The 14,014-nt window shown below is 34.4% G+C and overlaps 1 protein-coding gene across 1 annotated transcript in view; it reads left to right on the forward strand.

The window, feature by feature from the left end:
- Positions 1–133: 133 nt before the first annotated feature.
- LOC128202555 (tolloid-like protein 1) overlaps positions 134–14,014 on the forward strand; it is a gene marked incomplete at its 5' end in the record, with an annotated part of 30,082 nt that continues 16,201 nt past the window's right edge. Inside the window, 3 exon segments of the mRNA XM_052903262.1 lie at positions 134–223; positions 226–363; positions 1,166–1,303. Coding sequence (XP_052759222.1) covers positions 134–223; positions 226–363; positions 1,166–1,303 — 366 coding nt within the window.

Here is a 14,014-nt window from a genome sequence, read left to right on the forward strand (position 1 = left end):
TAAACTGTATTGCCTGCAATGGGGTTCCCACATCCTTAATTAATCCATCATTAATAATCCCCTTCTTTCTTTTCTCCTAACCTTCATTTTGTTAGGCTTAATCGTTTCAAAAAACCTATTCATTTCTTTTCAGGTCAGGAGTACAATTTTAATAAGCTGACGAACGAAGAAGTTAATTCTCTCGGACAAACTTACGATTATGACTCCATTATGCACTACGCAAGGGAACATTTAGTAAAGGAACTTATTTGGATACGATATTACCTCTGGAGGTGCACGGTAAGAAGAGGCCAGAAATCGGGCAAAGAGTGAAGCTCAGTGCCAGTGATATTGCCCAGACGAATCTACTCTACAAATGCGCAAGTAAGTTTTTTTTTATACAACAGAATGGCAAACAAGCTGACGGCTCACCTGATGGAAAGTGGTAACCGTCGCCTATAGACATGAGCAGTACCATAGACATAACAGAGTATACTGTTTCGCCCATGGCCTCCCACGCGTTGCCATTCCTGAGGACTCAGGTGTTATTCCTCTGTATCCTGTGAATTACCGGCAAGACATTGTAACCTTAAAAAACTTAAAAAAAGGCTTCCTTTTTAAAAGACTGGCAGCACATCTGTAAGTCCTTTGGTATTGCGGGTGCTAATGGATAGTGGTAGTCACTGGTAATGACTGCTTCGGCTCATATGATGGGTAATCAGGTGAGCCGCAGTTGTTGCCTTTTCGAATGCAGCCGTATGCCCTACCGTTGAAGAACCAATAACTAACATAACCCGAAAGATAAGCAAACTGAAGTTCAATGGAACAGTCATATAATTAAATATGCAGTTTTTTATTGGTTAAACGGTTACTCCGTACAGGCAGCATACGTATTGTGTAAGATGTCTTCTCTTTAAATATTGTAATAAATATCAGATAGTATGCAAAATCAATGCAGGTAGCTCAAGAACTTTTCTAATGGCTACCTATTTGGAAAATCCATATTCATCTTTGGTTTCAACAACGATTTGGTTTACTGAAATTTCTTTTTAATATATTTACGTATATTTTGGTAATAAATAAGGATGAATATCTTCAACATCAGAGGTGTCAACTTTTTCTAAATTCTTTGTTAATTTTTATAATAGCATATTAGTAATTAACTGTTTTTCTTTATTCTTTTTAGAATGCGGGAAGACTCTTTTAGGTAACTCTGGCTGGTTCAATTCTGGCTGGGGCTCTGAGGCATCTCCTTCGACACCGGAACGCTGCGAATGGAGAATTGTCGCAACCCACGGAGAAAGAGTCGTGCTAAACATTACCGGTAAGTCGTCTTCAGTAAAAAGATCAATACATGAAATCAACTGCAGTTTAATACATCTCGTTTTAAGCCGACTGAGTAGTCGATCGTGATGAGTATCAGGATCGATAAATTGAGTTAAAACAATGCTGCTATCCTATAGGTGTCTAACTATAATCAAACAATGAATTAAAATGTTTATCCAACTTAATGCTAATAAAAAGTTTAGCTTTTATTAATTTAGGATCAATTTTGGAAACGACTTTTTTCTGAATTGGGTCTGAGTTTTTTTAATTGTGCACTTAGATGCTCATTTCACTATGTATTCTAGTAGATTTCTTCAGTCCAATTCCATTACTCTTTGGCGTATATCGTTTTCTCGTATGTGATCTATCAATTCCACATGAACCTATGATGATGTTTGATCTTTAGATCTTTTCTAGTATCTTTATGACTTTATCCTTGCATTTTAAAAGCGTTTTTTTATACAACTTAGAATGGCAAACAAGCTGACGGTCCACCTCTTGGAAAGTGATAACTGTCGCCTATAGACATGAGCAGTACCATGGACATAACAGAGTATACTGTTTTGCCCATGATACCCTCCATGCGTTGCCATTCCTAAGGACTTGGGTGTTATTCCTCTGTACCCAGTATATTAACGCCATATCCCACCCTTCAAACCGAAACACAGCCATGCAAACACAGCTGCTTCACGGTTGAAACATGAATGGGACAGAGGTACCCCAGCAAACGAAAGCGTTCTTAGTTAACTCCGATAATTTATAGACACAAACTTCGTCTGCACCAAGCTCTTAGGAAAAACGTATAGTAATATTGTTTCCACTAGCTGACTAATAGTCAGAGATGATAAATATGGATAAAGTTAGGTCAGTTATCCCATCGTGATGAATTGACTTAAAAAATTACTTACTACGGTTACTAGGTGATCCCACGTAGAAATCAACCTAACAGGGTATATAGATAGCAATATATCTATCAGTATTTATAATATAGTTCCCTTGCATGCTATATGCATTGCTATAAATATAATCCAGGGCAATAGTACCAATTGTGAAGATTCACTGTCTATGCCATCTATACAACTACGACCACTCTAATAAGAAAGATAGATTAAAAAGGAGAATCGAACACCTTTTTCAAGCTCCCAATTTAAATCCATATCTGTAATTAAATCTCTTAAAAATCTGTCACCCCTAATAAATATACATATCCATAAAACCCTTGATGACACAGGCCGATATTCCAACTATGCTCGTCAAAAAGAGCATTGTCAGGGGTATGAAGGATACTTCGAGGCCCAATTTCGTTTTAAGGACCCTCTTGAGACACCCCAATTGCCGTGCGTAGTTATGTCTTTTTCGTCTACGTAGGTATGTGTGCATATATTGAAGTTCGCCATTATCTATTTGAAAAATGTATTTTCCATATTCACAAGTACATCAATTACGAAACTTTTTCATTCCTTATTTCTTGCTTTTTTATTTAGTTTTTTAATTACATTGAATGTCTAAGAAAATAAATAATATCCAGCTAATATTCCCTCCTAGCTATTTACCGAAATTTTGTCGACATGAGTCAGTATATACCTAAAGCATCTTGTATTAATATAGGATATAGCCTATCCGTGTCATAAATTTCATTCAAATCCATTCGGCTACAAATATCTAAACAACTAAACATATTTACAAACTTTCACATTTATTTTATTTGTAGGATCAAACACCTGGGGGGTCTACCATAAAATAAATTCCGAATTTTCAGACTTAATTTCATGTTTTTGTTCATGCCAATATCGGCCCAGTAAATGAAGCTTAACATTTGATACGTCATAAATCTTACTATAAAAGTTTAATATAAAAGAACGATATTTTAACATTTTTAATATTTTTAAACGGAATATGTCACGTAAAGTTAACATCAAATTTGTGTTCCGTTCAGCCCCAAAATTTCGGAAAAAATGTCATGGTAGACTCCCACTCTCTATTCAGGGATCTCAACATTTTAGGAGACTATCAAATGAAGGGGTACTCGATTCGTTTGAGTTTATCAGTAACTATATAACGCGATTAAGTCGTCAATTAAAAACTGATTTTCATTATTATTTTTGTAATCAATAGGGTTATTGTTATTCTCTTTATTGTTCATTATGGGTGTATTATTTAAAGTCTTACAATTAAAATAGCTCAACCATAATGTACCTTTTTAAGGTAAAATTACAAAGACGGTTTACTTCAATATTGACACCATATTAGTTGTAATAATTGAAGTTTTGCGTTCTAAATTTAAATATTTTCAACGTTCCTTATCATTTATCTGAATGTGTGTATCCATGATTGAAGTCACTTGTCGAGGGTTACGGACTTTATTCTAAATGGATGATAATGGAGTGGTAACATTAACATTGCTATCGGTATGTGAATAATAGACGAAGATGAAAGCAGGTTGGTTGGTCTATCATGACGAGTTTCCAGGGGTAGCAGCGTGAAGTTCAACCTGACAGGGTTGCCAGCAATGAGGCCACTAGTCCCTACTATTAACAAGCCTTTCTCCCTCCAACAATATGTATTTGTCGTACCAAGTATTCTGGGTTTGCTAGAGATAGAGGAATACAAAGCATGTTACTAAGCACATCCATCTTGTAAACTGGACCGGAGTAGTTCAACAACAACGAACGGATTATGTACGGTTGTCAAAACAACCATTTATCACGAATACCTACGTACAGACAGCAGCTTAACGAGATGGCCCTGTCAAAATGTACTGCTGTGTCCATTATGGAGGATTATTGTGTGCGGGACAGTACACATTGCAAATAGAAATTATTGTAACGCATCTATGAAAATCCCTTTAAGTATTATATTGTGACAATAAGTTGGATTTGCGGAAAATTGCTCTCTGTTCATACCAATATAAAGATATTTATTATTTTTATGTACTTTATCTAAAATGCCATTTCCAAAAATTACCACATCTAATTACTAAATAACTATTCTAACTGCCTGATTTGGGATATAATTTGAACAATTATTATAAAGAGCATAAACTCAAAAATTATTTAGCCCAAGAAATTCTTTCACCTGTAAAAAGTTATTTTATCAACAAGTCTCGGCTACGGTAACTACTTAATATCAGGCAGACCATATGTTTGTATACTACCTCACTGATTTAAAAAAGTAATATTTTAACTGTATTTTAATAAAAAAAAAATAAAGATCCCTACACTATCTTCTCGTGCGAAGCCGGGGGCGAGTCGCTAGTTGTGTCTACAATTATTAATTTTAGCGACAAAGTGGTGAAAATATTTGTGGTTATAGCACTCAGAAGACCCAAGGGTCCTGAGAGTGCGGTATCGCCCATGACGCTACCTTTCGAGCCAAATCGATCGAGTGACCGCGCGGTTAGCACGATTGGTTCGCAAATTGTTTCCTTAATTCAACCCGTGTTCCAGGGGAAAGTAGTTGAATTTTGCAAACACCAACTCAGAGATATATACTGGTTTAATATATGCCGCAATTACATCATGATCATCATCATTTCAGCCCTTAATCGTCCACTGCTGAACATAAGCCCCCTAGGGGATTTTACCAGTAGTTGCTATGCTTGGCAGGCGATTGTCAACAAAAGTCAGGCTTTAGAGATGTTTTAACTAGGACTATGCCCATCTCTTGCCATTTCTTAGTTGTCTTTTACGACACCTACGGGAAAGGAAGGAGCGGGCCTATTCTATGCCGGAACCACATGGCCACCCAACTATATCATACTTTTGTAGTTTTGTAAGTGTACCTTTTTATTAAGAGACACGCTGCTGAGTAATTCTCAGTAGCATTTCTCTTAAAACATCACCAAAGTCTTACTGCGGTCACCAACTCCCCTGCCAAGCGTGACAACTACTGGTAAACCCCTCCGATACTGGGGAGGCCTATGTTCGGGAATGGATGGATAACAACTGATATGATGAGGACATGATAGTTTTTTCTAAATTAATTATTTTGCTTATAACACTTGTGACGTCAATCTCTGTGTTTAATCTTTAAATATCATTCGACAACCGTGTCTAGAATTACGTAGCAACAAGCTACGTACATATTTACAAAGTATTTTATGAACTCAGGCGTGACTCAATGAAATATATTTATTGAATTGTTTTTAAATGTTGCCATCAATAAATAAAATTCAGGCATGGATAAATGAAATGACGAGGTAGTTCTTTATATGTATAAAAGACTTCAATATGAAATATTTCAATTCTAAAATTGTGTTTGGTTTGTAGTAGATACTATCATTATTTATTTATCTATTTATTTATTCAAATGACTTTATTGACCAAATGAAAATGTGGTAAAAAGGCGAACTTACTACTAGTAACATTTTTTACCAATCAACTTTTGGAATTAACAGTGAATAACAAACGCGATACTTGATTATTGGGATAGGTAATGATACAGAACGGCCACACAGCAGTCTATTGTAGAATGTGTCGCTCGGCGGCTTACAGAAGTAGATGGAGACATATTGCGAGTACCTCAATCGGGAAGGAGGGCCTCATCGACGATCCACTGTCATTGTAAAAACCACAACCAAGAGTGTACCTCTGTCAAGAGTGTACGACTGAAGAGAGAGAGAATGATAATAACCCGTTTACGCCAATCAAGAATATATAATAATATACTGCGAGAAATTTTTTTAATTTATTTATTTAAACTTTATTAACCAATAAAAGGTGGTACAAAAGGCGAACTTAATGCTATAGGCATTCTCTACCAGTCAACTTTTAGGATATACAGAGATACTCAATGGCGGTTTAAAACATAAAATTATTTATATTTTTGTATAAAATGGTAAATTACATACATACAAATATTCATGAAATAAACATACATATTGATATAGTATTTATATGTATACTAATACTTGCTTATATATATACAAATGCATCTGATCACTCTTTTTGAGGGTGAATTTATTAGAGAAAGCACGAATGCTTTTGAGCAATGAGTCGTGAAGTTTGCAAAGTAAAAGAGTAAGACAAAAGTAAAATATATATTCGAAATGAGAATATCCGGCTCTTTGAAGTCATATATATATATATATATATATATATATATATATATATATATATATATATATATATATATATATATATATATATATATAGAGTAAAATATCTCCCATATCTAAGCGAACCGAAACAACTTGTACTCTATTAAGAAGAAATAACTCAGATAAATCTACGGCTTCATACACTCCGCTCCGTCCATTGCTTTGTTCAATAAATTCTCCAATATTGTCGTGGAGTGTTGCGATATTGTCTGGAAAGTTCACATTATTCAGAAATAAATCAAAATTGCATCATTGAACGTAACGTTGATATCGGCAAAATGATCCCATTTCATGTTCATTGACTCAGAAACGTGTGTGCGGATGTTTTATCGGACATTCTATTCCTGTCTTCAAATGATCGGGTTATATCAACAATAAGTTTACTGGAGTGACATAATTATCTAGTAGATTTCAAATTTAAATTAATTGAAATCATCAAATAATGTAAAGGCACTCTAACTATATATGGTGACAGAATAAAAATATTTTTCAAAAATAGCTATATTAAAGTTCCTTCAGGGTCAGCAATGCGCACGTAGCACCCTTAGTGTTGTAGTCTACAGTGATTGTTAACCATCAATTAAAAGTGATATCGTATTCTACAAAAAAAAAATTTGAACTGTGGAAAAATGAGTTACTTTGATTTTAAAACTAAAGAACTGAACGGAGTTTTATTCCTTTTAGTTAAAAAAAGAATTCCTTAAATCGGTTCCTAACTGATTAAATTATGAGGTAGCAAACATAAAAAATATACAACCAAATTGAAAACCTCTTTTTTATTAAAGCCATTTTTTTATTGGTAGAAAATGGAATAGTATCCCCGCCTGCGCTAACGGGATACGCTGGAGCCAGTGAAGGGTGATCGATGAGGATGAAAACAGGCCAGTTAGCCCATCATGATGAATTCATCAGGAATTAATCATGATAGTTTCCAGAGGGAACCGCGAGGAGGTCGACCTGGTTGAGTTTATTGCTAGGAATGGGATTCTCAACCTCCATTACTAATAATCCCTTCCCCCCCCCCTATTAAAGCCAGTTAAAAATGTGTGACCATCTTTTCCGTACGCAATACGGTATAAAATATAAGTTAAAGAAACAAAACTCAATACCTACATCAATGTAAAAAAAAAGTTTAACTAAAACCCTGTACTTTTACTATTTCAATGCCTATACCACAGATATTATAATACTATACCAGTATACCAAGTCAAGCGGCAAGCCAATAAAGTATACATGTAGATCAGTATTGATAAATTCACATTCAAAATCCATAAAATTTTAAAACAAATATCTTGTGAAGAATTGTACGAATCAGCAAAACACATAAGAGTAAACATGTGTGTTCTCGATACATATATCTGAGTCAACGGGCTACAATATAAAAAAACGAAAATTAAATTATAATAACGCAAAGTCCAATAAACGCAGCGAGCAGACTAAATTTAAAAAGTATAGCAACAATGTTGCCATATAAAAAATTATGTCCCGTATAGAACAGGTTTTAATCAATGCATATTGCCAATTATATATATGGCACATTATACTAAACTACATTAGGTATAAAGCTGTATGTATATTCTTCATTCCAATGCGGAAATTAATGGTTCCCTCCGGGTTTGGTAGAATTAATGAATTCATCCTGGCTTTTATTTTAAGTGGCCAGGTTCAGCAGTCATTGGCGACTATAAATCTCTTTGTAGCCTAACAAATTGATCCTCGCTCACAATCCCACTTTTGTTTTATTAAAAGAGATGTGTTTTTTAAAAGATAGCTTGAAATAACTGGTTTATTTTCTAAATTGTGAATTCGTTTACTATTAATTTTTCGTTCACATGACCGGAATATACTGATTGATGATAATAATAAAAGTAGCCTTTTTTTTTCTCGATCCCAAATACTGCATTTTTGATAAAATTTCTTAGTAAATAGTTGAACCATTAAAATGCCAAGAATTATGAAATAAATTAAATAAACAAACTCACTATTACATTAATTAATTATTAACTATTCCAACTAGAGATACAGATATCATGAAACAAGGATATTATCCTTGTTTCATGATATATTACTATGCTGGCCAAATGGCTTGGTATAACTAAGTAGTTAGTAAGTTTTGTAGTTTCCTTATCTTGATTTGATGTTTTGTGCTTCTCTCTTCGTCATCTCTTACGATAGGTATCCATTCTTACTGCACCATCATTTACCTACGAGTAATTTAATTATACCATTAAAATTAAAAATTTCAACAGGAATATAAAGAAGTCGCAAAAAGTGCTCATCATCATTATATCAGCCGTTAAGTGTTCACTGGTGAACATAGGCCTGCCCCATAAACTACCATAAGCAACAGCCCAAGCCATCTGCATTCACTGTCTCCTTACAGTGTATTTGAGGTCGTAGCTCCATTCAGTGGGGGTTCATCCTTTACAGCGTTTTTTTTTTTGTAATGGGTGAAAATGGAATGGTAACCCCGCCTGCGCTATCGAGATACGCTGGCGGAGCACCAGTGATGGGTGATCAATGAGAATGAAAACAGGCCAGTTAGCCCGTCATGATGAATTCATCAGGAATTAACCATGATAGTTTCCAGGGGGAACCGCGAGGTTGTCGACCTGGTCGGGTATATTGCTAGTAATGGGATTCTTAGTCTCCATTACTAACAATGCCTTTCCCCCCTCCTTCACAACGTTAGCCTGTACGAGGTCTCTACTCAGAGCCTTTCTTCCCCATCGGTTATTGATTCTTTAAGCTATGTAACCAGCCCATTGCCACCTCATTGTGCTTATCATTCAGGCTGTTAGTCATATGCCGATCGGGAGAAAAATATATTTTCTTTTTTCACATTTTTTTATACCACTTAGAATAGCAAACAAGCTGACGGCCCACCTAATGGAAAGTGGTAACCGTCGCCTATAGACATGAGCAGTACCATGGACACAACAGAGTATACTGTTTCGCCCATGATATGCATTGCCATTCCTGAGGACTCAGATGTTATTCCTCTGTACCCAGTAAATTCACATATCCCACCCTTCAAACCGAAACACAGCCATGCAAACACTACTGCTTCACGGTTGAAACAAGAATAGGACAGAGGTACCCAAGCAATCGACTTTTGTATAAAGTGGGAGACTGAAACGTGGAAACTCTGGTAGACTAATTAACTCACATCTTTAATTTTTCTTAGCATACCAAAACAAAACAATTAGATACATGTCAGCTATTAACTGTCCACTGTTGAACATGTAGGCATACAATTACAAGTATAATCAATGATCAGTACTTAGAGCAAAATTTAGTTAGCGCTCTATATATATATTTATATTACTCTCACGAAATGAAATGCAATAAAAACCAAAGTAATTTGGGTTAGACAGCAATTAGCGGAATGGGGTGCTGATTGATCGATGCCAACTGATGGAAATTATAGCGTAGGAGCTGCAATTAACTCGACTTTATACACAATATTATATATTACTATATATTTTATAATTAACTAGTTTTTACCTGTTATTTCGTCTGTATGACCATGATATACTAATTGACCGGAATAGAACTAGCATATAATTATCTGCTTCCTAAATACTAACTATTCTTATTCGTAAAAACTAAAACCTCTCATAAGCCTATTTTACTATTATGTTGATTATTTAATTTCATTAAAATAGAAATTTAACACAAAAGAAAGAGACAATAGCTAATTAAACAGTTTTATAGCTAATTAAACAGTTCAATAGTTAATTAAACAGTTTAGTAGCTAATTAAACAGTCCAATAGCTAATTAAATAGTTCAATGGCTAATTTAACTGTTCGATAGCTAATTTAACTATTCAATAGCTAATTTAACAATTCGATAGCTAATTTAACAGTTCGATAGCTAATTTAACAGTTCGATAGCTAATTTAACAGTTCTATAGCTAATTTAACAGTTCGATAGCTAATTTTACAGTTCAATAGCTAATTTAATAGTTCAATAGGTAATTAAATAGTTCAATAGCAAATTTTACATTACGTCCCACAAAAACCAACAAAACGAGTTATTTTGGTGTAATAATTAAAGTATTAAACCGATTTTAATAAAATGTCTATGAGACATGTAAAGATGTCTAAGAGATCTGTAAATATTTCCTTACAGATAAAAAAAAAGAATTTTCCAAATCGATATACAACTTAACTTTGATTTAACAAACATACAATCAAATTGAGAATCTCATTTTTGAAGTCAGTTGAAAATTGTTTTTATAAATAAGAGGATAAGTGTATACGGAATTTAATTCCAATTGGTTGATCCGTTAAGGCGCCCAAAAATATCAAACAGACTCGCTTTCTATTATATTTATAATATTAGTAAGAAATGTAATGAAAGACCGACAGATGTTGTTATACTTGTATTCGTAATAGTAGTAAGTAGATAGGTAGGTAAGGTTTTTTATATACTACTAAGGTGGCAAACAAACATACGGCCCACCTGATGGTAAGCAGTTACCGTAGCCTATGAACACCTGCAATACTTGAAGTATTACGCGCACGTTGTCGACCTTAAAGAGATCTCTATACCCCTTTTTTGGTAACCACATGCTGTAAGCTTTTGGAAAAACAAAAAATAGTATCATGAATAAAATTGGCGAAGTATTATAATTACAACTCCCATTAATATAAAAGCTTTTTTTTTATAATTTAAGACCTTTTACATGTAATCCTGGTATATAATTGTTTTAAACTCTAGCATTACTCTTTGATGTTATAGCGTTTAATGTCTGATCGTGAGAATTAATGATTTCAGAGAATTTTCCATAATTGTGTTTATTAATAATAAATATAATAACAATATCCGCTTACCATTAGAAAAAAAAACATTTCTGCCCATAAGCGACATTTATCACTTTTCATCAGGTGGACAATCAGCTTGTTTGTTCAGCCATTTCACGTCACATAAAAAGTAACATATAAAATTCAAACCAATGATTTGTAAAATACAATTTACAAAATTTACAAAGCACATAGGCTATGTAAATAAACAAATAAATTGCCTATTATTACCTCATGCTTACAATTTCAATGGAGTTTTCCGATGAACGTCTACCAATTTTGTATTTATCTTTTTGTCTTCAAAGAGCGATTCTGCTCTTCCCCCCTGTTATTCAATAAAGAGCACCTTTCACTCAGAATAAAGGCATCGCAAGCAATAAGTTTCCACTTCGATTCGTTTCGTTAGTGGCCAGCCAGTTCTGTTCGGTGCAAACTTTCCTGTGTAAATAGAGCTCTGCTTTGTGCAATTTTTCTTCAAAGTCGTTTCTGTTTTCACGGCCTATGGGAGAACTGGAAGGTCAAGTTTGACTGGTGAGTTAGCAGAGGGAATCGTAAATTCCTACCGGCCACTATAAGCTTAGTTTACGATTGCCAGTATCGAACAGCCATTAATCTAGCAAGAAACAGAAATAAAGTCACAAATCAGCGCAATAGTTTCTGAAATGAAATCACGCTCGCTCTTCGACAAGAACCCGCTTGTAAAGTTTCCGGGGTATCGTGTCACGGTAACTTTAAGCGGTCTGTAAGTCGGTATACGTATTATGGATAATTCCGAGTTCTGTTAACTTTCGGACGATATTCAAAGTTGTAAAACTTGTTTCTCGATATTTGAGATTATCATGAATTTCGATCGGATTTTCGACCGAGTGCAAAAAATAAAGAGGGCAATTCTATGCGTTTGTTGAATATATGATATTTTTGTTGATTCTGATGATTCTTTTTTGCAATCATAAAGTTTTACTCCCGTATTGGTGTCATGTATATATTTTATCGCAATTAAAATAGATTTTTTATGGGAATTACTATAAATTATGAAAATAATATTGAATAAAAACTGTCTTATGTCGAGCAACCCCGAAATTAAATTCTTGAGTGAAATTAATACTTTTCAAGTTTTTCTACATAGCTTAATTTATAAAATATGGTATAAAATATGGTATAAAATTTACTAAATAAAAAAAAATATATTAAAATGTATTATATATAAAAAGAACACAAATACATCATCATCATCATAACAGCCGTTAACTATCCACTGCTGAACATTCAGAATTGCTGAACTGCAGAACCCCCCATATAGGGGGTTTTGACGTTGTAGTAGGCCTTTGGTGATGTTTTAAGAGGACTGTTGCCTATCCCTCGACAATCAAGCTCCCTTAGTCACTTCTTACGACACCCACGGGAAAAGAAGGGGTGGCCCATTCTATACCGGGACCACACGGCGACCTACACTAATGCACACGAGAAAATATGCTTGACATGCGTAACAGTTGAATATGAAAAAAAATATCCGCTTAATTAACAGTACTTCGAATTGCTATCACAGAAATAATGTTATTTCGCCCACATCGTGTTTGTGCGTGGGTGTGTTAGACATCTAATACACCCACACAAATCACAGTTTCAGTCACAATTTTTGTATAAATTAGTATCTAAAAGTACTAAGGCAATTAAGATTTATCCCTGGTTTAACGAAATTCTTTTTAATTGGTTTACACGGTGTTAATCAAAAGTTTTTTTTTTTTTTAATTTTCCTCATTTTACAGTCTAGGTGTTTCTGTAACTTAGTACATGTAATTAAGGTTAAAAAAAAAAAACAACATTTTCATATCTTATTTATATGAAGGTGTACGAAATTCTAGCAGAAACTAAATTCTGTGTCCAATCCATGAGCAGGATCAGTCCAAATGACAGGTAAACTTAATATATTCCGTCGAATAGAATAGAATAGAATAGAATTTTATCCTGCTTTGTCAGCATATTACAAACTTTTCTAACTTCTCTTTACAATCGTCATCGTTCTATATTTTTATTTCATCATATCAGCCTTTAATTGTCCACTGCTAAACATAAGCCTCCCTTGGGGGGGGGGGGGGTTTGCCAGTAGTTGCTACGCTTGGCAGGCGGATTGGCAACCGCAGTCAGGCTTTAGAGATAATTTAAGAGAGACGCTGCTGCCCATCCCTCGCCGTTCCTTAGTCGATTCTTACGACACCCTCGAGATAGAAAGGAGTGGCCTAATCTGTCGGGACCACACGATCATATTTTTATTTATTTATTTTTTATTGACCACAATACAAAAAAAAATTTTCGATACAAAAGGTGAATTTAGTGTCTTATAGCATTCTCTCCCGGCTAACATTTGGAAAAACAGAAATGTAATTATGCGGTGAAAAATATTGAAAATGTGCAATAAAAGACAAATGTCGATTAAATCAGTCGACTAAATCAGAATACTAAATCAGAACAACATAAAAATTGGTTAATCTGTTTGGAACAAAAATTAAAAAGAGTATCTATCTGCAATATGTTTTAAAACCACGGACTCACTAATAAAACTAACTTACTAACATAAGCTTAGGGGGAAAGGGATTGTTAGTAATGGATACCGAGAATCGCATTGTTAGCAATATACCCAACCAGGTCGACCTCCACGCGGTTCCCCCTGGAAACTATCATGGTTAATTCCTGATGAATTCATCATGATGGACTAACTGGCCTGTTTTCATTTCATTCTCGTGCAGGTGGGGTTACCATACCATTTTCTTTCATAAAAAAAAAACATAAGTTATTCATTATACT

This window comes from Galleria mellonella, unplaced genomic scaffold (assembly GCF_026898425.1).
Source record: "Galleria mellonella isolate WM207_F2 unplaced genomic scaffold, CSIRO_AGI_GalMel_v1 utg1386, whole genome shotgun sequence".
Lineage (NCBI taxonomy): Eukaryota > Metazoa > Arthropoda > Insecta > Lepidoptera > Pyralidae > Galleria > Galleria mellonella.